This window comes from Hemiscyllium ocellatum, chromosome 5 (genome assembly GCF_020745735.1).
Source record: "Hemiscyllium ocellatum isolate sHemOce1 chromosome 5, sHemOce1.pat.X.cur, whole genome shotgun sequence".
In the NCBI taxonomy this organism is placed as follows: Eukaryota; Metazoa; Chordata; class Chondrichthyes; order Orectolobiformes; family Hemiscylliidae; genus Hemiscyllium; species Hemiscyllium ocellatum.
In genome coordinates, this window is record NC_083405.1 from 106,291,497 (window position 1) to 106,317,300 (window position 25,804).

General features: G+C 41.6%; 1 protein-coding gene across 2 annotated transcripts in view; it reads left to right on the forward strand.

The window, feature by feature from the left end:
- LOC132815817 (cAMP-responsive element modulator-like) overlaps nucleotides 1–25,804 on the forward strand; it is a 138,536-nt gene that overhangs the window by 15,892 nt on the left and 96,840 nt on the right. For both annotated transcript variants that reach the window (XM_060825089.1, XM_060825088.1), the window contains exons 2-4: nucleotides 4,257–4,413; nucleotides 8,228–8,354; nucleotides 20,905–21,051. In XM_060825089.1, coding sequence (XP_060681072.1) covers nucleotides 8,232–8,354; nucleotides 20,905–21,051 — 270 coding nt within the window. In that variant the 5' untranslated portion in view covers nucleotides 4,257–4,413; nucleotides 8,228–8,231. The remainder of the gene's footprint in view (nucleotides 1–4,256; nucleotides 4,414–8,227; nucleotides 8,355–20,904; nucleotides 21,052–25,804) is intronic.

Below are 25,804 nucleotides of genomic sequence, written 5' to 3' on the forward strand. Positions count from 1 at the left end.
GGCTTTGTGCGTGGGAAGTCATGTCTCACAAACTTGATTGAGTTTTTTGATGAAGTAACAAAGAAGATTGATGAGGGCAGAGCAGTAGATGTGATCTAAATGGACTTAAGTAAGGCGTTTGACAAGATTCCCCATGGGAGACTGATTAGCAAGGTTAGATCTCATGGAATACAGGGAGAAGTAGCCATTTGGATACAGAACTGGCTCAAAGGTAGAAGACAGAGGGTGGTGGTGGAAAGTTGTTTTTCAGACTGGAGGCCTGTGACCAGTGGAGTGCCACAAGGATCAGTGCTGGGCCCTCTACTTTTTGTCACTTACATAAATGATTTGGATGTAAGCATAAGAGGTACAGTTAGTAAGTTTGCAGATGACACCAAAATTGGAGTTATAGTGGACAGCGAAGAGGGTTACCTCAAATTACAATAGGATCTGGACCAGATCAGCCATTGGGCTGAGAAGTGGCAGATGGAGTTTAATTCAGATAAATGTGAGGTGTTACATTTTGGTAAAGCAAATCTTAGCAGGACTTATACACTTAATGGTAAGTTCCTGGGGAGTGTTGCTGAACAAAGAGACGTTGGAGTGCAGGTTCATTGCTCCTTGAAAGTGGAGTCGCAGATAGGTAGGATAGTGAAGAAGGCGTTTGGTATGCTTTCCTTTATTGGTCAGAGTATTGAGTATAGGAGTTGGGAGGTCAAGTTGCGGTTGTACAGGGCTTGGTCAGGCCACTATTGGAATATTGCATGCAATTCTGGTCTCCTTCCTATCAGAAAGATGTTGTGAAACTTGAAAGGGTTCAGAAAAGATCTACAAGGATGTTGCTAAGGTTGGAGGATTTGAGCTACAGAGAGAGGCTGAACAGGCTGGGGCTGTTTTCCCTGGAGCGTCGGAGGCTGAGGGGTGACCTTACAGAGGTTTACAAAATTATGAGGGGCATGGATAGGATAACTAGACAAAGTCCTTTCCCTGGTGTCAGGGAGTCCAGAACAAGAGGGCATATGTTTAGGGTGAGAGGGGAAAGATATAAAAGAGACCTAATGGGCAACATTTTCACGCAGAGGGTGGTATGTGTATGGAATAAAATGCCAGAGGATGTGGTGGAGGCTGGTACAATTGCAACATTTAAAAAGCGTTTGGACGGGTATATGAATACGAAGGGTTTGGAGGGATATGGGCTGGGTGCTGGCAGGTGGGACTAGATTGGGTTGGGATATCTGGTCGACAAGGACAGGTTGGACCGAAGGGTCTGTTTCCATGCCGTTCTAAGGGTTAAGCCCAAAACATCGACTCTGACTCCTCAGATGCTTCCTGACCTGCTGTGTCTTTTCCAGTGCCAACTTTATCTACTCTGCACACTTATCTACCAACTTAAATATATGCATGCTCCATAATTAGAACACAGTGGGAGCACAATAAGATACACTGCAACTCCTTTGATAGCAACTTCCAAGTATTCCAAGTCAAAACCACCTAGAAGAACAAGGGCATTATTAGATGATGCATGGGAACACCATCACAGGCAAGTCTCCCTCTGAGTCGCACAGCATTCTGTCTGGGAACAATAAGCCATTCCTTCACAGTGGGTCAAAGTCTTGGAGTTCCTTTCAGGGAAGTCAACAAATCTACAAGACGAACTGCAGTGAAAGAACAGCATGTTTGATTATGGCTGCAGTTATTAAACATACCAGATTCAACTATGCAGCTCAAACTGATAAGTTTCAAATTCTTTGTCAGCTACAAGATTGCCGAGGATGGAACTGGCATAGGTAGTGTTTGGGCTTCATAGCCCACCTGCTCCAGGCCTGCTGCATCATCTCTCTCTTCTTTTCATCTTGATATTTTTTTTGTGTGGTGGGGAAGCCCGAGTGCTATTGGGGCGTCAGCTGCAGTGGGACTCCTGATTGCGGTAAGCCTGATGTGTGGACTCTTGGTGCCGACTGGTCATCAGTAGTGTCAGTGCCTGGAACAGGGACTCACGGTGGCTGTGGTAGACACAGTTCCTGGACTGGGACCTCCTGACTGTGGTATGCCTAGAATATGGACTCTTGGCAGGCCAGTCATTTCTGTACCTGGAGCGAGGACTCCTTGAGGCCCAAGACATCTTGTAAAGACATTGAGGTCTTGAGGACCCCTTCTGTCGAAGATGAACCCTATTTATGTAACTTCTTTTTGTAACTCAAAATGATGTTGGATTGTAGTAACAAAACACTTTTCTATTTAGATATGTGACAATAAATAACTCACTCACTTACTCTGAAAAAGGCTACATTTGTTTAGGGTTTTTCTTTGTAGGAGAGAAGGCTGACAGGGGACTGGATATGGTGTATAAGATTAAGGGGCTTCGATAAGGTGATAGGAAGTAACTGCCTCCCCCATAGTTAAAGCATCAATAACAAGAGAGGCATAATTTTAAGATGAAAGGCGGGATGTTTAGGGGCGATTTGAGGAAATGTTTTGCCCAGAGGATGGTGGGCATCTGTAATGCACTGTCCTAGAGAGTAGTTGAGGCAGGAAACTTTAAAAGATATTTGAATGAACCCATGACATGTCAAAACATTCAATGCTATGGGACAAGTGCTGGAAAATGCCACTCGTGTGGATTTACAATAGTTTTTTTTGTCAGTGCAGACTTGATGGGCTGAAGGGTATCTTCTGTGCTGCATGATTCTATGAATGTTTTATGTGGCATAACTTCGTAAATCCAAATTCATTACATTTACTGTTTCCACCCTAGTTGGTACATCCTTTTGAAATTGTAATGAATTTGTCAAACACATTTTTCCCTTTCCCAAGGCCATGCTTGACTGTTACTGATTATTATGATTTTTGAAGTCTCCTGGTACTACCTAGCTTATACTGGGCTCTCACACTTTTCCAGTGACAGATGTTGACTAACTGGTCTGTCATTTGCCACTCTCTGCCTCCTTTCTTGAATGGAGCTGTTGCATTTTCAGGATCAAAAAATAGCAACTAGATATGAAATTCTGGTAGGTTTTTAATCTCCCTAACTCAGACACAAATCTTAAATAACAGCTGTAAAATGTTGAAAATTAGAATGATGGTATGTTTTATATTTAATCATTTAATATAAAAGCAGGGGGTAATGAACACAAGATGATATTTGTACCACAGAGAAATATTGTGTACATTTTTAATCACCCCATTTTAGAAGATATGGACAGCCTAAATTTGCTGAAATGATATCAGTGAGAACAGTCATAATGAAATATGTGAACCAGACATTGATTGCAGTAGGGAATGTCAATACAATGTAGATTCCTTCAGAAATATTCAAATATTGAAAGCAATTTAGGAGTTAATTAATAGTAAAGGTTATTTTTACTAGGAGTGGAAGAGGAGGAAGTTTGAATATAGTACTAGAGGGAACTTGGAGGAAAAAAAATTGATTCAAAAGATGAGTAAAATATGGATGCAGAACCATGCATCCATATGCAATACAATCATAGCATTTAAGGAAGGATTAGAGGAATCTTGCTATTGTGTGCTAAAACATTCATGAAGGTTGATTTGACAAAAATGACCATTATATAGCTGAGCTTTTGAATATACACAACATGTATAGATCCAACATTTCCTGACAAAAAAAGTCACCAGCAAGAAAGTCCAGCCACCATCAAACAAAATACATACCACAGGTCAAACAAAGCGAGGTGAAGGTGCATTGTTGAGAGAACAAGGCTACAGAGCTTTATGACCTGCCTTTCAACCTGGAGGCACTCCAAAAATACGAAACCTATCTCATAGGAACTGATCACCACCTCCTAATAAACAGACATAAGACTCTCTCAATGGGCAGAGCATTTTAACCATATCCTGAAGCATGAATTCACATATACAATTGAATGACTGCCAAAGCATCGCATTCTGAACCAACTTGTCTAACATGTATTTCAAGCGGAAGTCATCAATGCTATAAACTGACTGTGGGTATGTGGGAGCCAATGGAATCCCTCTTAAAGTATTCAAGTTGATTAGGAATCTCACTAGCCTCTTGTGCTTAATTTGGATCCAGGACATTATTCAAAGAATAAAAAAGAATGTATGTAACTCAAGAATAAATGGAAAAGAATTTTTAAAAAATGCAGGTATGCTATAAGAACTAGGTAATAATATTTTAGTAAACACCTCAGATCTGTTTACAAAATCAGTTTAAAGGTTAATTTTATTCCCAATCCATCATTGCTTATCTGCAACTGTTTCTCTAAGTTTATGCCCTGCATTTTTCTTTCATAAAGGAAGCAACTGAATGAACTTGAAATACTAAGATGGCAGAATGTCGCTGATATCTTCATAATTATACAAAAATATTTCTGAAGCACATCAAAAGAGAAATCTATTTTTGGTAAATAGATAAGTGACTGCATACAAACACAGCAACCTTGGAAACTCAGGGTGAGTATCTTTTGGAGTTTGATTGTCTTTTATATATATGCAAACTTTTAAATGCAGTAGCTTCAAAGAAGATAAATTGGGCATTCAAGATTGCTCATGATTTTATGATAGTTTAGGGTCATAATTTTAAAACATGAATTCTTTAATATCAACTATTCTTAAAACATCCTATTTCAGTTCAATAGCGATTTTGTATTAATTCCTGGGTAACTTCAGTCAGTTATGTCTTGCTCAAGTAACTATTCTTCAGTTCACAGCATGGATATTTAATATTAGGTTCAATCAAGGTTGCTCACCAAATGGTTTAACACTACCCATGTGTATGTTCTCCTTGACCTGACGACATCAGTTTCTGTAGTGGCATCCATATTGATTAACATCACTTGCAGTATATTCCAAGGATTTAACCTTGCATCTTTCTGGTCTATGTGCTTCACTAATATGCTATATTTGTCCACTGATACATCAGAAGTATTCTTTAATATGTGCATACTATTTAAATAATAATTTTAAGAGGGTGTGTAATGAAGTTTATTTCTAGGTTTTGGGATTGCCCTTCCTAGAGAAACAATTCCAAAGTTTGTTGGATGGCTAAGTTGGTAGAATCTTTTCATACTGAAGGTAGACAGACCCTTACAGTGGAAGGGGGTGATACGGACCTTCGGATCCACACTGATCCTCTGAAGAGCATCCCACCCAGACCCAACCCCATCTCTCTCTGACCCCACATTTCCCATGGGTTATCCACCCAGCCTGCACATCTCTGGACACTATGAGGAAATTTAGCATTACCAATTCACCTAACCTGCACATCTTTAGACTGTGGAAGGAAGCCAACACAGACAATGGGAGAATGTGCGAACTTCACACAGACAGCCACCTGAGGCTGGAATTGAACCAAGGTCCCTGACGTTGTGTGACAGCAATGTAACCATTGCACTGCCGTGCTGCCCCTAGATTTGAAAGGTCCTGGAAAAATAAGGTTATAAATAGCTAGTTAGTTAACCTGAAGGGCGTAAAAGTGGGTAACATGAAAGATCAGAGGGTTTTGAATATTTAGCTTCATAAGACATTAAAATTGCACATCAAGTAGATAATATCAAAAAGCTATGGAAAACTAAAGTTTACATTGAGGGATAGAGAATATAAAATTCTACTCCACCAGCAAAATCATAGTTGCCATGCTGTGTGCACAATATGTATTCACGAGGCCACTGCCTGATTGTGGGGTGGGGGAATTTCAAGAAAGACTTGGGGAAATTGTGATTGTTTTAATTAACAACAGAGATCTTTAAGCCAAAGTAATTTAAAACAGCCCATTTCCTGTGATTGTTCGAGAATAAGGGCTAAAAATATACAGTTGAAGTCTTCGGACAGACAGAAAGAGACTTTTTACACAGGGGTTTTCGAACTGCCAGTATTTGAGTCATGGAGTCATAGTAATGTACAGCATGGAAACAGATCCTTCTGTCCAATTTGTCCATGCCGACCAGATATCCGGAATTAATCTAGTCAAATTTGCCAGCACTTGGCCATATCCCTCTAAACTTTTCCGATTCATATACCCAGTCAGGCACCTTTTTTAAATGTTGTAATTGTACCCGCCTCCACCACTTCTATGGCAGCTCATTTCACAAGTGCACCAGTCTTTGCGTGAAAAAGTTGCCTCTTAGGTCCCCATTTTAAACTTTCCCCTCTCACCCTAAACCTATATCCTTCAGTTCTGGACTCCTCCAACCCAGCGAAAAGACCTTGTCTATTTGCCCTATCCAAGCCCCTTATGATTTTATAAACTCCTTCTCAGTCTTCAATGGCCTATGACTCCCCAAGCATCGGAACCATCCTTCTTGCAAAGATCCTGTCCAGTCATGTTGGAATTTATAGGTTTCTATGATATCCCCTCATATTCTTATAAACTCTAGTGAATATAATCTTAACTGGTCCAGTTTTTCCTTTTTCCATCCCAGCAGTCACTCTCGTGAACTTTAATTGCATTCCCTCCATAGCTAGAACATCCTTAATGGGCGGCATGGTGGCACAGTGGTTAGCACTGCTGCCTAATGGCGCCAGAGACCCGGGTTCAATTCCTGCCTCAGGCGACTGTCTGTGTGGAGTTTGCACGTTCTCACCGTGTCTGCGTGGGTTTCCTCCGGGTGCTCCGGTTTTCTCCCACAATCCAAAAACGTGCAGGTCAGGTGAATTGGCCATGCTAAATTGCCCATAGCGTTAGGTGTAGGGGAATGGGTCTGGGTGGGTGCGCTTTGGCGGGTTGGTATGGACTTGTTGGGCCAAAGGGCCTGTTTCCACACTGTAAGTAATCTAATCCTTTCTTAGGTAAGGAAACCTCAATTGGACATAACACTCCAGATGTGGTCACAGCAAGGTCCTGTACAATGCAGCAAGACATCCTGCTCCTGTACTTAATTCCTTTTGCTATGTAGGCCAACATACTTTTTGCCGCTGTCGTTGGCTGTTTCACCTGCATCGCTCACTTTCGTTGACTGATGCAGAAACAGGCCTTGTTGCACCTCCTCCTATTCCAATCTATCACCCTTCAGGTAACAATCTGACTTCCTGTTTTCACTTTCAAAATGAACAACCTCATGTATCCACATCGTACTTCAGTTGCCATGTATTTGCCCACTCATTCAATTTGTACAAATCACACTAAATGTGTGGTCGAGGCAGGAACCCTCAAGACAGATAAGAGTAACTTAGATGAGGACTTGAAATCCTGTAGCCATACAATGTTATGGGGCATATGCAAGAATTGGTGAATATTTGATGACCAGCATAGACTCGGTGAGCCTAAGGGTCTCCTTCCCTACTGTGAAAACTCTATACCTCTATCAGCATCTTCCAAATTAATAATCTCCATCATTTAGAGCATAGGCAGCGGCTGGGTACACCTGTCACATAAGATTGCATGCTGACATGGAATTATTTCTTCATGAACTCAAGGTCAAAATCCTGGAACTCCCTACCTAAATAGCATTTATAGGAGCACAATCGCCACATGGGCTGGATTAGATAATTAATTCAACGAAAAGCAAGTACAGGTATTGGAGCAGGATAAGCATATGGAATGATGGCTATTGCTCATCTGGAGAGTAAACAACAACAAAGAATGGTTGGAATTAACAATTTGTTTGAAATTTATGTATGATATTCTGTATTGGAAACACAGCATATCATATAGAAATTATAATAAATTGTTAATAAAATTGGGAGTACAGAAGATAGGCACAATATAAACTAAACTGGACCTTCCAGAATTCCATTCACATCCTCGCCCCTCCATCTCACACTCTACTACCAAATAGAATATATCTAACAGATTTGAAAAAGAAAACTAAATGATGATTAAATGCAGATGGCATGGTGGGCTCAGTGATTAGCACTGCTGCCTCACAGTGCTAAGGACCTGGGTTTGATTCCATCCTTGAGCAACTTTCTGCGTGGAGTTTGTATGTTCTCTCTGTGTCTGTATGGGTTTGCCACTGGGTGCTCTGGTTTCCTCCCACAGTACAAAAATCTGCAGATTAAGTAGATTGGCCATGCTAAATTGTCCATAGTGTTCAGTGATGTGTGTGCTAGATGGATTAACCATTGCAATTACATGAGTAGGGGAGGGTATGGGTCTGGGTGGGATGCTCTTAGGAGAGTCGGCATGTAGTTGATGGGCCAAATGACTTGCTTCCACATTGTAGGTCTTCTATGATACAATGATTCTATTAAACATCACTGTGTTCTGTGTACGTGATGTGAAATACTTTTGAATTGTGTATCACTTACGATTTATTTTTCTTTTTAGACAAATGACCATGGAATCAGTAGTTGAATCTCACCAAGATGGCAGTGTAACAGATTCCGCCACAGATAGTGAATCTATCCAATTACAAGCTCAGAATTCCCAGACTCAAATCCCTACCATTGCGCAGGTAATGCAGCAATAATTGTAGTACTCGAAGAGAAGATTAAATTATATCATCTTTTAGGTGTTAGATGACATGTGCTATTTGGTAATGCAATTTAGGCAGTAAATATACAAGTTGTCCAGCTTGTGAGAAAGAATGTAAATTTGCAAGGACTATCATAGTAGAATCTGAGAGTTTAGTTTTGACTCTTTCCCTTATTTTATTTCTGGTACTTTTGATTTCCTGTACCAAACTTTTTGAAAACCCTCTCTTGTAGTTCAGTTCTCCCTTTCTTTCACTCTGCACTAAACATTTTTGCTTGTATCTTATCTATCTAGGAAGACCTATGACTAGTAAGTTGAGCAGGTATGATGGGAAGAACACTAGGTAGATAGGTGGAGAAGTAAATTGACCTGCTAGGATCCAGTTTGGGAGGGCTGAAGACATTTGTGATAAATAAGTGGCTATTTTTGCTCAATCTCTGGGCGGGGGGGAAGTACTTAGAAACACTTGAGCAAAGGTACACAGATTTTTGAAGTCTGGCTTTTTCTACCTTGCTATGATGACAGTTAATTTTTGTTCTCTCCTTGCCCTTTTCCCTGTTGTTTTCACTTCAGGACAAATACAGGGCTGAATTTTCTCAGTCTTTGAATGGCAAGGGAAATCTTGGGCATGTTGGGAAAATACAGCAAGAGTGAAAAACTGACATTGTTGCTATTCAGAAAGACAAGCCCAGTTTTCTTCCCATTTAAGGTTTTAACGATTAGAAGAGAGGCTCAGCACTGAGCAGTGAGGGGCCTATTCATGGCAACATCTTTTTTATTACGTAATCTCGCCTCACTTACTTGCAGGTATGCTATTTTTCCAGTTACCAGAGAAAAAAAAGACCGTCGAGAGTGTAGTGCTGGAAAAACACAGCCAGTCAGATTCTTGATGAAGGGCTTATGTCTGAACTGTCGATTCTCCTGCTCCTTGGATGCTGCCTAACCTGCTGAGCTTTTCCAGCACTACACCCTCAACTCTGAGCTTCAGCATCTGCAGTCCTCCCTTTCTCCTAGAAAATAGACTGTGACAATTCCAAACTTGAAAGTCAGAGTGGTAACCTGATGGCTGCAGCTTGCCAGTGTCTCCTGTAGGCTTCCGTTTTGGCCAGCATTCCCCAATGTCTCAGCCCTTTTTCATTGACAGTATTTATCTGCATCTTCTGTCCACTGAGATTGGTATCAACAAACTTCTCACCATATGTTCGTCGGAGTGGTACCACGATCATATAATACAGTTCAGCCCTTAAATGTCACACTTTGGAACTCACTGTCACCTTACATTACAATGCTTTTGTTCGTATGATTTTCAAATGTAGGGACAGCCACACATCTAATGCATCAGAACAGGGTATATCTTTGGTCTCTTAGGTTGCTTTGTTAGTACCCACTCAACTTTGCACTAGCCTGGATGATTACAGCATCTCGCTATTTAGCACAAACAGAAAGCTGGGAAGCTTGTTATGTTTGCCAGCAATGAACAGTCAAAGTATGGACAAAGTATGGATAAGTGCTACATTCATGTCAAAACCAGAGCATGTGTCAGCAGCTTACGCAGCAAGCATACTATATGTGTTTGAATCAAATGGCTGCGTGTGATTGTCTAAAGGGATGAGTCCTTCATTCAGTCAGGGGACTGGTCCATGTTTGGTCAAGAAGATGAAGTATTCCAAATGAATGAGTAGGAGATGCAGAGCCCAGGAAGGTGAGTAGTTTGGGGATGTGTGAGCCACTAAGGGGAGATGCTGCATGCTGTATTGAGGATGCTAGAAGAAAGGTTGGATCAGAGGTGATGAGAAGTCTGCTCCCAAGACAGCTTGTGAGGCTTTGGGATTTTTAAAGTTGGAATAAAAGAAATAGCCTGAATGGGTAGGATTAAGCTCCTATAGAACCAGTTTTTTTTCAGTTTTAGCCTTCAGTAGCAGCTGCTGCAGGGGTTTTAAAGCTGGATGTGGAAGTTATTTATTCAGTCTCTGTTACAGCTAAAAACTGGGAGTTCTGCTGCTAGAATTGCATGTGATACATTCGATTTTACTGAATTTGCCTTTGCCAAGGGTGTAGTTACTGTTTAGTAGTTAACTAATCCGTTTTTCCATTAATTTGTCCAATAGAGTAAAGTTATTCCAATTCTTTCTTTTGTTTTTTTTATTATAACCTATGAATGAAGTGTGTTTTGCTTCAAGACTGGTAGTTTGACCGATTTGAATTGTATCTGGGATATAACTGCAAATGTGTTGCTGGTCAAAGCACAGCAGGTTAGGCAGCATCTCAGGAATAGAGAATTCGACGTTTCGAGCATAAGCCCTTCATCAGGAATAAGAGAGAGAGAGCCAAGCAGGCTGAGATAAAAGGTAGGGAGGAGGGACTAGGGGGAGGGGCGATGGAGGTGGGATAGGTGGAAGGAGGTCAAGGTGAGGGTGATAGGCCGGAGTGGGGTGGGGGCGGAGAGGTCAGGAAGAGGATTGCAGGTTAGGAGGGCGGTGCTGAGTTGAGGGAACCGACTGAGACAAGGTGGGGGGAGGGGAAATGAGGAAGCTGGAGAAATCTGAATTCATACCTTGTGGTTGGAGGGTTCCCAGGCGGAAGATGAGGCGCTCCTCCTCCAGCCGTCGTGTAGTTGTGTTCTGCCGGTGGAGGAGTCCAAGGACCTGCATGTCCTCGGTGGAGTGGGAGGGGGAGTTAAAGTGTTGAGCCACGGGGTGATTGGGTTGGTTGGTTCGGGCGGCCCAGAGGTGTTCTCTGAAGCGTTCCGCAAGTAAGCGGCCTGTCTCACCAATATAGAGGAGGCCACATCGGGTGCAGCGGATGCAACTCAGCACCGCCCTCCTAACCTGCAATCCTCTTCCTGACCTCTCCGCCCCCACCCCACTCCGGCCTATCACCCTCACCTTGACCTCCTTCCACCTATCCCACCTCCATCGCCCCTCCCCCTAGTCCCTCCTCCCTACCTTTTATCTCAGCCTGCTTGGCTCTCTCTCTCTTATTCCTGATGAAGGGCTTATGCTCGAAACGTCGAATTCTCTATTCCTGAGATGCTGCCTAACCTGCTGTGCTTTGACCAGCAACACATTTGCAGCTGTGATCTCCAGCATCTGCAGACCTCATTTTTTACTCTGGGATATAACACCTGGCACTTGTCTTTAAACTAAGAAAAGGTTAGGGTCTAGGCTATCCTCCTCACATATTTTGAAATGGTTTGGTCTGGTCCATAACAATGCTTAAGACTGGGTTGGCATTATTTGAAACTCTGGCTGATGGGTGTGTAAGAATGGTACTGCAGTTGTGAACGCTGTAAAGTCCTGGAACTGGTGAGTTCTTCTTTGGCTGTTGAGCACAAGATTATGCGAGAAACATTGCTCAGGGTCACAAAGGGAAATCATGAAAGTCTTCAATGTGTCACTTTAAGGGAATAATCAGCCCACTGTCTTGAAGTGAGAGAATATTTAGAACAGGATGTGCAGATGTAACGCTGTCTCCATTTTTAAGTCATGCATGCTATCTTTTGTTATGTAATACTCTGATATTGTGCGCCAAATCTTAGTGGAAGGTTGCAATGAATGACAAAGTTAGTTTCATTAAAAGCTAAGTTAGTTCCTTGAGGGACTTGAATATTGTCTATTTAATAGGAACAATGTGCATTTGTCATTACAAAGCCCTAAGCTACTTTGAACCTGCCAATTCACATCAACTAATGTAATAGCTTTGGACAAAACAACATTATCTGTGCTATACCAGCAATATTTAACTTTCAAATAGGTCCAACACAAATAAAATGAGGGGCACAGCTGATTTAAAATATAATTCCCTGATTCTGGTCTAGAGTTTGATAGATTTTTCAAAATTTGTATTAGAAAGGAATGTTTTAATATTCAAGTGATTGAAAATGAAATAAGTGATACCATTTTCCTAGTAATCTATTCCATTTTCCTGCCTTTTCACTATGACCTTTGATTCCCTTACTAATTAAAAATCTGTTTATCTCATCCTTCAATAAACTTAAGAACCCAGCCTCTCCAGCCCTCTGCAGTAAAGAATTCCACAGATTCACTGCCCTGAGAGAAGAAATTACTCTTCGTCTCTGTCCTAACCAGTCAACCACCTACACTGAGATTTTGCCTGCTCAACCTCAACTCTTCCCACCCCAAAGGGAAGTAATTTCTCAGCATGTACCCTGTCAAGATTCTTAAGAATCTGTATCAGTAAATTGCTTCATTCCTCTGAACTCCAGTGAATTCAGGCTGAATCTACTGAACTTCTCCTCTTAATACAATCCCTCCATAATCTGGGATCAGCCTACTGAACCTTCTCTGAACAGTTACCAATGCCCTAGATAAGGGGCCCAAAATTTCGCATAATCCAAGTGCTGTCTGACTAGTGCCTTATTAAGTTTCAGCTAGATCATATCCCACTTTGTAGTCTATTCCCTTTGGAATAAAGGCCAACATCCTGTTTGCCTTCTGTATTACCTGTTGAACGTATATGCTTTTTTTGTGGTTCATGCACTAGGACCCCCAAATGCATCAGCAGCAACTTTACAGTTTTTTTTACCCCCTAATATTCAGCTCTTCCAGTCTTGCCAAAGTGCACAACCTACATTTTTCCATATTTAGATTCCATCCAACTTTTTACCCAATTACTTGTATATAACAAGGTATATATAAGGAGATCTCACATATGTAGGACTGAAAGGGTTATAATGTAGGGGATTTTAACTTTCTAAATATAGACTGGAGCTGCCATACTGTTAAGCGCTTGGATGAAGATGAATTTAAGACTATGTAAGAAAATGTTCTTAATCAATATGTAGATGTACTTCCTAGAGAGCAAAACTTGACCTTCTCTTGTAAAATACAACAGGGCAAGTGACTGAGGTGGCAATGGGGGGGGGGGGCACTTTGGGGGCAAGTGATCATAATTCTATTTGTTTTAAAACAATTATGGAGAAGGATATTACTATCTAAAAGTTAAAGTTCTAATTTAGAGCAAGGCCGATTTTGACCGTATAAGGCAGGAACGTTCAAAAGTTGATTGTGGGAGGCTGTTCGCAGGTAAAGGGAAGGTTGAAAATTGAGACGCCTTCAAAAATGAGATACTAAGAGTTCAGAGACAGTATGTTCCTGTTAGTGCAAAGGGAACGGTTGTTAGATGTCAGGAATGCTGGATGAGTAGAAAAACTGTGGCAAGAAAACGAAGGAGGCATATGTCAGGTATAGACAGCTAAAATTGAGTGAATCCAGAGAGGAGTATAAGGGAAGTAGGCATATACTTAAGAGGAAAATCTGGAGGGCAAAAAGGGGACATGAGAGAGCCTTGGCAAGTAGGGTTAAGGAGAATCCAAATAGATTCTGTAAGTACATTAAAGGCAAAAGAGAAACTAGGGAGAGAATAGGGCCCCATAGACATCAACGGGGCCCTGTATCTGTGGAACCACATATGCGTGAGATATTTACATCAGTATTTACAGTGGAGAAGGACGTGGAAGCTGTGGAATTTGGAGAAATAAATAGTGATGTCTTGAAAAGTGTCCATATTTCAGAAGAGGGGTTGCTGGAGTCAAAATGCATAAAAGTAGATACATTCGTGGGACCTGATCAGGTGTATCCCAGAACTTTGAGGGAAGCTAGAGAAGAGATTGCTGGACCCCTTGCTGAGATAGTGAGTCAAAAGGTGTGGCCTGGAAAAGCTTAAAGAGCTTATGTTTGAAATGCTGACTCTCCTGTTCCTCAGATGCTGCCTGACCTGCTGTGCTTTTCCACTGCCACATTTTTTGATTCTGATCTCTAGCATCTGCAGTCCTCACTTTCTCCCCATTGCTGAAGTACTTGTATCATTGATAGCCACGGATGAGGTGCCGAAAGACTGGATGTTAGGTAAGAAAGGTAGTAAGAAAAATCCAGGGAACTACTGACCAGTGAGCCTGATGTCACTGGTGGGTAAGGTGTTGGAGGAGATTCGGAGAGACAGGATTTACGTGAATTTTGAATGGCAAGGATTGATTTGGGGTAGGCAACGTTACTTTGTGTGTGGGGAAATTGTGTCTCACTAACTTGATTGAGTACTTTGAAGAGGTGACAAAGAAGATTAATGAAGGCAGAGCAGTGGATGTGATCCATATGGACTTCAGCAAAACGTTTGACAAAGTTTGGTGTGGTAGACTGGTTAGCAAGGTTAGATCGCATGGAAGCTGGGGGAGCTAGCCAATTAGATACAAATTGGCTTGAAGGTAGGAGACAGAGCATGGTGGTAGTGGGGTTGTTTTTCGGACTGGAGGCTTGTAACCGGTGGTGTGCTAGAAAGATCGGTGCTGGGTCCACTGCTTTTTGTCATTATATAAATTATTTGGATGTGAATATTGTAGGTATGGTTAGTAAGTTTGAAGCTTGCCTTCATTGGTCAGAATATTGAATGTAGGAGTTAGGCTGTCATGTTGTGGTTGTACACAACATTGGTGTGGCCACTTTTAGAATACTATGTATGAATCTGGTTGCCCTGCTATTGGAAAGGTATTGTTAAACTTGAGAGGGTGGAGAAAAGATTTACAAGATTGTTGCCGGCATTGCAGGGTTTGAGCTAAAGGGAGAGGCTGAAGAGACTGGGGCATTTTTCTTTGGAGTGTTGATGGCTGTCAGGTGATCTTAAAGGGGTTTAGATAAGGTGGATAGCCAAGGTCTTTTTTCCAGGGTAGAGGAGTCCAAAACTAGAGGGCATAGGTTTAAGGTGAGAGGGGAATGATTCAAAAGGGACCTGATGAGCAGCTGTTTACGCAGAGGTAGGTGTGTGTCTGAAAAGAACTACCAGAAGAGGCGGTGAACTTGGTAAAATTACAACATTAAAAAGACATCTGGATGGTACATAAATAGAAAGGTTCAGAGAGATATGGGCCAAACACGGACAAATGGGACTAGTTTAGTTTAGTAAACCTGGTTGGCGTGGACAAGTTGGACCGAATAGCCTTTTCTGTGCTGTATAACTCTGATACTTAACCTGTCTATATCCCTCTGCAAACTCTTTGTCATCTTCACAATTTGCATTCCCATCTATTTTTGTGACATCATCAATCTTGGGTGTAGTGCCTTCACTTTCCTCATTCAAGTCAATACTTTATGTTGTAAATATGTTATAGCCTTGGCACTGATCCGTGCAGCTCTCCACTAGCTTTCCTGAAAATGCCCCATTATTTCCAAATTTACTCCCCTTATATAGTCATAGGGGTCTACAGCACAGAAAAAGGCACCTAGGCCCACAGAGTCTGCACTGGTCAAAACCAGCCATCTATCTATTCTAATTCCAATATCCAGCACGTGGCTCATAGCTTTCTATGCTTTGGTATCACAAGTGCACATCTAAATGCTTCTTAAATGCTTTAAGATTTCTGCCTCTACCACCCTTAAAGACGGTGAGTTCAAGATTCCCACCACCCTCTGGGTGAAAACATTTTTTGTTACATCCCCTCTGACCCTAAGTCTATGTTCCCTTGTCATTGAGCCCTCTACCAACTGGAAAAGTTTAATCCTGTCCCCCTCATAACTTTATACATCTCAATCATGTCCCTGTAGGTCTCCTCTACTCTGAGGAAAACAATCCCACCCTATCCAGACTCTGTTGACAACTAAATCTGTTCTGCCTGGGTATCTTGGTAAATCTTCTCTGCATTCTCTCCAGTGCAGTCACATCTGTCTTATAATGTTGATTCTGGAACAGCTCACAGTACTCTAGCTGTGGTTTAATGAACTTTTTATACAATTCTGGCACGGATCCCTGCCCTTAAAACCTGTGCCTCGGCTAATAAAGGTATGAATCCCATAGGCTCTATTAACTGCTCAGCCAATCTGACCAACCTGTCTATATCCAACTGTAACTTTAGGCTATCCTTCCTGTTATTTACCATTCCACTTTATGATCAATCCCACTATGTTCAAGGCTAATTTTTTCCTATATACCACAGACAGCAAGGGCCCAAACACTGGTACATGTGGAATCCTGGTGGATGCAGGTTTGCAGTGACACAAACATTCCTGAAAGATCATCCTGTGCATCTTGTAACTCAGTCAAATGTTGATCTAATTCAACAGGTTTCCTTGGATCTCATGGGCTCTTATCTTTCCATTAGTCTCCCAAACGGGAACTTATCAAAAGTCTTGCTAAACTCTAAATAGACTGCATTGAATGCATCACCCTCATTTACACAACTGGTTACATCTTCAAAAAATTCAATCAGGTTGGTCAGACATAACCACCCCTTAACAAAACCATGCTGACTATTAGCCAATCCTCACTCATGCTAGTATACTATCCCAGCACTACTCTTACTAAGGAGCCTTGTGTGGTACATTATCAAATGACTTCTGGAAAACGAAACATGTAACACCCACTGTTTCCCCTTTATTTAATATGAAACAGTGATGCAGATGTTAGATAAAAGAGCCATTTTGAGTGTGGTGACCGTTTGTAAGAACGGAATACAGCTGGGAAATGGTCGTACTTATGTTGAGTACCTTTTTATCTGTTCTGCTTGTTAGTTCCTCAAAGAATTCAAGTAAATTTGTCAGGAATGATCTTTCCTTCATGAAGCCATGCTGGCTATATTTGGTTAATTATGTATTTATAAATGCCCAGTTATTATATCATTTTTAGTAGATACCAGCATCTTCCCATGAACAGATATTAAGCAAACTGACTTTTTAAAAAAATTCTCTTTTCGGATAATGGTAATGATAATGGAAATTGGTAGTTTTCCAATCCTCTGGCACTTATCCTAAATCTAAGATTCTTGTAAAGTTATTATCAGTGCATCTACTATCTCTGTAACTACTTTTTATGATGCATCTCAACAGGTACAAGGAGTTTCAGTCTTTAGCCCCATTCGTTTCCATAAAACTTTTCCCTCCAGTGATGCTAACTGTATGTATTTCCTTTCCCCTTTTTACCACTTGATTATTGATTATTTTTGGAATGAGGCAAAGTATTTATTCAACTCCCTGGCCACTTCCTCTTTCTGGAATGGTCCCACGCACACTTTGGCCACTCTCTTCGCTTTCATATCTGTTAAGAAATTGCTACTACCTGTCTTGACACTACTTGCAAATCAACCCTCATAGCTTATTTTTACTCTTTGTAGTTTTTTTTCAAACTACCCAAAAACAAATGTTATGGACCAGGCCAGATCCCCTCAAACACTTCAAGAGGATAACCCAGACTCTAACTTTGCTACATTGGGTAATACACTGCTTTTTCATTCTTGCCAGAATAAGCGACTTCACGTTTTGCCACATAATTCTCCATTTGCTCGATTTTTATCCACTCACTCAGCTACGTTTATATCTATCTGCAACTTTCTTATGTTAGGCAAAGGAGAGCCAGTGGATGTGATCTAATTTGACTTCCAGAAAGCCTTTGACTAGGTGCCCTGCTCGAGGCTGCTAAATAAAGTTAACAGACCATGGTGTTAGGAGCAAAGTACTGGCATGGATAAAGGATTAGCTGACTGGCAAAAAGGCAGTGTTTAAATTAGAGTGGTGCTGGAAAAATACAGCAGGTCAGGCAGCATCCGAGGAGCAGGAAAATCGACGTTTTGGGCAAAAGCCCCTCATCAGGAATGGAGGCAGGGAGCCTCCAGGGTGGAGAGATGGGGTGGGGGGCTGGGGAGAAGGTAGCAAAGTACAGTAGGTGACAGTGGGAGGGGATGGAGGTAATAGGTCAGAGAGGAGGGTGGGGGAAGGTAGCAAAGAGGCAGACAGTAGGGATAAAAGGGTCTTTTTCAAGATGGCAACCGATGACCAGCGGAGTTTTGCAGGGGTCTGTGTTCACTGCATGCATTAACAATCTGGATGGAGGAAATGAGAGCATTGTTGCAAAGTTTGCAAATGACACAAGATAGGTGCAGAGACAGGTAGTGTCAAGAAAGAAGGGAAACTGCAGAAGGATCTTGGCTTGGCTCGGAAAGTGGGCAAGGAAGTGGCAGATGGAATACAGTATGGGAAAGTGTGAGATTATGCACTTTGGCAAAAAGAATAGAAGCGCAGATTATTTTCTGAAGGGGAATATGTTTTGGAAAGGGAAAATCTGAAGCACAAAGGGACGTGGTAGTCCTAATTTAGGTTTCTCTTAAGGTTAACTTCTAGATTCATTTTAGCAGTTAGGAAAACAAATGCAATGTTCGCATTCATTTCAGCAGAGCTAGAATACAAGAGTAAAGATGTATAAGGCTCTGGTCAGACCGTATTTGGAATATTGTGGACAGCTTTGGGCCCTGTAAGTATGAAGGATGTGCTGGCCTTGGGAAAGGGTCCAGAGGAGGATCACAAGGATAATCCCAAAAATGAAGGTCTTGCCTGCGGTTGAGGATTCTGGTTCTATACTCCATAGAGTTTAGAAGGATAACAGGGGATCTGATTGAAACTTAAAGAACACTGAAAGGTCTGGGATAGAGTAGACATTGAGAAAATGCCTCCACTGGTAGGAGAGACTAGGATTCGAGGATATGGCATCTGAGTTAAGTGAATGAGATGAGGAAGAATTTTTTCAGTCACAGTGCTCAATCTATGGAGCTTGTTGCCACAGAAGGCTGTGGAGACCAAGTCATTGAGCATATTTCAGACAGATATGGATATGTTCTTGATTTGTCAGGGGATCAAGGGTTACGGGAGAAGGCTGGAGAATGGAGTTGAGAAACATATCAGCCATGATCAAATGGTGGAACAGACTCAATGGGTTGAATGGCCTAGCCCTGCTCGTATGTCTTACGGTCTTGTGATTTATTAATTGGTTGAGGGAATTGATTTAGGACTTGGGAAAACCACAACATTTCTCTGAATGGTGCCTTGGGATTGCAGTGAGGGCCTTAGTTTAACATCTCATCTGAAACCTGGTCCTAAACAGTTTAAACCCTCTCCTTACTGAACTTAAGTGAAATTTTGGGGATACACTTGAGCCCTAGATTTGCGCTTGAAACATAAACTGACAATAAGCTGATAATGTTCTAATGCAGAGCTGATTCATCTTGAGAGTCCGATATCCCAAACTTTGGCTAGAGTTGTCAATGAGTCTATATTTTCATATCACAGGATTTGGTAGGGCTTGGTGCAGAAATTGGTTGCCAAAGTCTAAGTCTCTTGTTCAAAATTTGCTTCAATAATCCATCAGCTTTGTTGCTGTCAGATTTATGACTGGACACATTTGGTCCAATAGGAATATAGGAATAGCTTGTGCCATTTAGCCACTTGAGCCTGTTCTGCCATTTAATGAGATCACAGCTGATCTGTGGCCTCATTCCATATTCTTTCTTCTGCCGAACAAAATTTTATCAATCTCAGACTTAGTTATCAACTGTTTAGATCAGAGGGTGCTGGAAAAGCACAGCAGGTCAGGCAGCATCCGAGGAGCAAGAAAATCGATGTTTCGGGCAAAAGCCCTTCATCAGGAAGGTAGCAAAGAGTACAATAGGTGAATGGGGTTGGGGCTGGAGGTGATAGGTCAGAGGGGAGGATGGAGTGGATAGGTGGGAAGGGAGATTGGTAGGTAGGACAGGTCATGAGGACAGTGCTGAGCTGGAAGGTTGGAACTGTGGTAAGGTGGGGGGAGGGGAAATGAGGAAACTGGTGAAGTCCACAGTGATGCCCTGGGGTTGAAGTGTTCCGAGGCGGAAGATGAGGCGTTCTTCCAGGCTTCGGAAGTGGCAGTGGAGGAGGCCCAGGACTTGCACGCCCTCGGGAGGGGGAGTTGAAATGTTGGGCCACAGAGTGGTGGGGTTGATTTGTTAATTATCAACTGGTCTAGTATTATCTTCCGTTGTTGAAGAGACTTCCAAACCTCAACCGCTTTTATGTGTAAAAGTGCACCCAAACATTTCTAACATTTAGACTATGACCCTTAGTTCAAGAATCTCCAACCTTGGAAATATACCAGATACAATGCATACAGAGACTGGTGCAGATCGGCTATTTTGAATTAGACTAGACTAGACTTACAGTGTGGAAACAGGCCCTTCGGCCCTACAAGTCCACACCGACCCGCCGAAGCGCAACCCACCCATACCCCTACATTCTGAGATCTGTAGTGGTTTTGTGATTGACATTAATGTAAAATTCAGAGTTTCAGTGTTGTTTTATTATTTCTGAGAAAAAGTTGAAGAGAATTATTCTTGAAGTATTCCTGCCAGAAAGTCATCTTAACTATGTTAGCTTGCAATAACTGCATTGGTTAATTATGTTTATGTGAATTTAGCAAGAATACTTAAGAGGTAAGAATTTGAGGAAACCAGATGTCTATGAGGGCTTTAGGATTGGAGGCTAATGATTTAAAAACAAGGATGAGAATTTTAAAATAGAAGTATTGCTTACCTGGGAACATCAGAAGGTGCGGGAGATCTGGATTAATACTATTAGTAAAATAACATTTTTTGCTGTAAGGTGATAAATGTTTATCATGAATTTTGAAGATTAATAAAAAATGTACATTGTTTTAAGATTTATTTCTCATTAAAAATAGATTTAAGTTAATAATTATTGCATTTGCCTATTGTTGTTTCTTTTCAGGTATCTGTAGCTGGTACTCAAGTTGCTTCAGGGTCTCCAGCTGTTACTGTTGTACAATTGCCTTCTGGTCAGACTGTGCAGGTCCAGGGAGTAATCCAAACCGCACAACCCTCTGTCATACAATCACCACAGATACAGACTGTACAGGTTAGCTCTGGTGTTAAACAATAAACCTTTCTCCGGAAACATGTAAATATAAATGTAAAACCACCCTAACTGCATAAAATATCCAAGGCGGATACATCTTAAGATGTGTTTTTATTTTCTCACGGGTGTTGATGTCACTAATAAGAACATCATTTATTGCTGTTCTCCACATGTTGGCTTTGATGGGTGGTGATGAACTGCTGCTTTGTATCACTGCAGTCTGTATGGTGAAAGTCATTTCCAAAGTGCTGCTGGATCAGAAATTTGTGATTGACAAATAATAACACCTGGTCAAGATGGAAATCTTGGAGGTGGTGTTTTCATTTCCATTCTGTTCTTACCCTTCTCGGGGGTAGAAGTCACAGGTTTGTCATGTGCTGTGAAGAAGCCTTTGAGAGATGATGTTGTACAAACTGCAGCCACCATGTTCTGAGGTGCCAATCAAATGGGCTACTTTGTCCTGGATGACATTGAACTTAATTTATTGCCAGAGCAATGACTTCTGCACTTGACTTATACCTTGCAACTTATAACTCTAGGCTGAGTTTGAGGAGAAGGAGTCTATATCGCAAAGTCAAAATAGATATATTGCTGGTCCAGATAAGTTTCAGATCAGTGATGACATCCTAGGGATGTTGATGGTTAGGCATTCTGGTAATGTCAAGGGAAGCTGGTTCAACAGTCTTCAACAATGCTCTCTACTTTTGTGGGGTGAATAGTCCTGGCTGCTTATCAGTTCATGCTGTTTGTTGCCCGGAATTGCTGTATTTGGGGATGAATGGCCTTATAATTTCAGGATTTGCCATTAGTACTGATCCAACAGGTAGATGGAAAGGACCTGAAACAGAATCTAGCAGTGTTTACCTCCTGTTAGCTGCCTGCTTCCCCAAGACTTGACAAATCTGGCCAGGGTTAAATTGAAAATGGTGATCTATTTTGAAACATGCAACCTAATCATAAATGACCATATTGCTGTGTCAAGTAGGTTCATTGTCTATTCTGTTCTGAATCTCTTAAAACCACACGTGGCAGTTTGATTTTTAAATTCCATCCAACCTTAACACAATTTTTTGGGTGGCTATAATTACTCCCATATTCCTCATATAGAACAAAGTATCAATTAGAAGGATATAAGTGCGTGTGGATATTTCGCCTATTAACAATTACAACCACGGTGAATCTTTGCTGTTAAAGGAGGACATTTTTCCATGTTTCTGATTTCCATAGATTCTTTGAAACTCTTGATTCCAAAATGGAATTTGAAATAAAATGGATTTTGATGCAACTTTTCTTCACTTAAAGAGTGTAAGGAGGAATTGTTTTGGTTTGATTGATTATTGTCACTAAAACCGAGGTACAGTGAAAAATGTTTTGCGTACAGTACAGGCAGATCATACCTTACAAAGTACATAAGGGCAATACAACAGAGCGAGGAATACAATGTTACAGCTGCAAGGAAGCTGTACAGGGAACTAGATCAACATTAAACTTGAAATTTGAGAGGTTCATTCAGAAGTCTAATAACAGCTGCAAAGAAGCACTTCTTGAATCTGTTGGTCTGTGTGTTCAAGCTTTTATATCTTCTGCCTGATAGAAACGGTTGGAAGAGTTTATGACCAGGGTGAAGGGTTCTTTCTTGATGGCTGCCTTTCCAAGGCAGTGAGTAGTGTAAATGGGGTCAATGGATGGAAGGTTGGCTTGCATGATGGACTGTGCTGTGTTCATAACTCTGTTGATTGTTATGGTCCTGGGCAGAGCAGTTGCCATACCAAGCTGTGATGCATCTGGATAGAATGCTTTCTCCAATGCATCTGTAAAAATTATTAGGAATCTTCAGGGACATGCCAAATTTCCTTAACCTTCTGAGGAAGTAAAGGCATTGCTGTGTTTTCTTGATCATTGGAGCAAGGTGGTTGGACCAGGACAGATTGGTGATTGTCACTCTGAGGAACCAGGAATTGGCACAGGTGATGAAAATTTCTTTCAGGGTGATTTCATGTTCATAGCACCTAACTGCTCCATTCAAATGTTTTTGCAGGCCTTAAGTCAAGGCAGGTATATCATAGAACCTTTGATAGAAAATAAGAGCAGGTGTAGGTCTTTGGCCCCTTCAACCAGGTTCTGCCATTCAATATAGAGTCATAGATTCATAGAGATGTACAGCATGAAACCAGACCCTTTGGTCCAATCTGTCCATGCCGACCAGACATTCCAATCTAGTCTCACCTGCCAGCACCCGGCCCATATCTCTCCAAACCATTCCTATTCATATACCATCCAAATGCCTCTTAAATGTTGCAATTGTACCAGCCTCCACCATTTCCTTTGGCAACTCATTCCATACAAGTACCACCCTCTGTGTGAAAAAGTTGCCCCGTAGGTCTCTTTTCAATCTTTCCCCTCTCACCCTAACCCCATGCCCTCTAATTCTGGACTCCCCAACTCCACGGAAAAGACTTTGCCTATCCACGCCCGTCATAATTTTGTAAACCACCATAAGGTCACCCCTCAACCTCCGCTCCAGGGAAAACAGCCTGACCCCGTTCAGCCTCTCCCTATAGCTCAAACCCTCCAATCCTGGCAACATCCTTGTAAATCTTTTCTGAACCCTTTCAAGTTTCACAATATCTTTCTGATAGGAAGGAGACCAGAATTGCATGCAATATTCCAACAGTGGCCTAACCAATGTCCTGTACAGCTGCAACATGACCTCCCAACTCCTGTACTCCATACTCTGGCCAATAAAATAAGCATACCAAATGCCGCCTTCACTATCCTATCTACCTGCGACTCCACTTTTAAGGAGATATGAACCTGCACTCCAAGGTCTCTTTGTTTAGCAACACTCCTTAGGACCTTACCATTAAGTGGATAAGTCCTGCTAAGATTTGCTTTCCCAAAATGCAGCACCTCGCATTGATCTGAATTAAACTCCATCTGCCACTTTTCAGCACATTGGCCCAACTGGTCCAGATCCTGTTGTAATCTGAGGTAACCCTCTTCGCTGTCCACTACACCTCCAAAAGTACTCTGTTCTCGCTTTCTCCCCATACGTTTTGATCCCTTTAACCCAAAGAATTATATCTAACTCCTTGCCAACATTCAATGTTTTAGCTTCAACTGTTTTCTGTGGCAGACAATTCTGCAGGTGGTGTCACTATCCATGTTTGTTGCATGTAAGGGCTGCCATCTGATCATCCAAGGAATAGGAAATTCGACGTTTCGGGCATAAGCCCTTCATCAGGTTTCCTGATGAAGGGCTTATGCCCGAAACGTCGAATTTCCTATTCCTTGGATGCTGCCTAACCTGCTGTGCTTTAACCAGCAACACATTTTCAGCTGTGATCTCCAGCATCTGCAGACCTCATTTTTTACCCTGCCATCTGATCATGCACAGCATGCGCAGGTGCGAAGCCAGTTTCCCAAGGCAGACATATATATCTCAAAGCTTTAGGTCTTAGTCATTAGTTTGGAGCAATGAGACATGAATTTAAGGTGCAGATCTTTTATGTTAAATGGCTGACTCCAGTTGAAGGATTGATTGGCCTATTCCTTATGTACATGAGTTGACAGCTATCTATCTCAATTTCTTACCACTCTGTGGGACTAGTTTGAAGCAGCATGCAATTAAAAGTAGAAAATTACTATTGCATTTTAACATGACCGGAAGTTACTTTTTTGTTGTGACCAAGATTATTTTTGGAAAATTGTAATGATATACATGAATCTTTTACATATGGGGCTAATGAATGTGTTGTTTTATTTGCTCAAGAAATTTTTAATTATAGGATGTGGGTATAACTCGCAACTCTTGAGAAGGTGATGAGCTGCTTCCTTGATGTTTGCAGTTCATTAACGTTAGATATATACACTTGTCAAGAAAGGAATTCCAAGATTTTGATCCAGTGACAGTGAAGGAACAGATATATAGGGAGGAAGCTTAAAAGGGCATGAATAACATGGGCTGTGGAAATATTTGTGGCAGAATCATTCAAGACGTCCGGTGAGGCTTATCTTGTACCGTAGTGCATGCAGCATTCAGAATAAAGTTGATTGGAGATAATGGCACAGATGGAGACGAATGGGAATGACCTGGTGGGGATTACTGAAACAAGATTACAGGAAGATCCGGACTGGGAGTTAAATGTCCAAGGGTACTCAATATTTGGAAAGGATAGACAAGAAGAAGAAGCAGGAGGAGGAGTTACCTTACTGGTTAAGGATGACATCAGGACTATGTTAAGAGATTATTTTTGCCACTAAGGACCAACATTTTGAATCAGTCTGGGTGGTGGAAGTAGAAAGCAAGGGAAGAAACCCTATGGTATGAGTAATTAACTGGCCCCCAAACAGTACTCGCCAACTAGGGCGTATTACAAACTTGGAAATAATAAGGGCTAGTGAGAAGGGAGCTATGGGTGATTTGAACATGTACAGTGATTGGATTAGTCAACTTGGCAAGGGTAGCCTCAAAGAGTGTATGGGAATCTGTTTCTTAGAGCAACATATTGTGGAGCCAACCAGAGAGCTGGCTATTTTAGATTTGTAACGAGCAAGGATTGATAAACGGTCTTATAGTTGAGGCTCCCCTTGGAAGTAATGACCACAACATGCCAGAGTTTCAAATTCAGACTGAAAGAGTGAAGACAGAATCACAATGGGAGTTTGAGTGTTGGGTGATGGTAATTATGCAGACCTGAGGAAGGAGTTGGCCCGGGTGGACTGGGCAAAAATATTAAAGGGCAGGACAGTT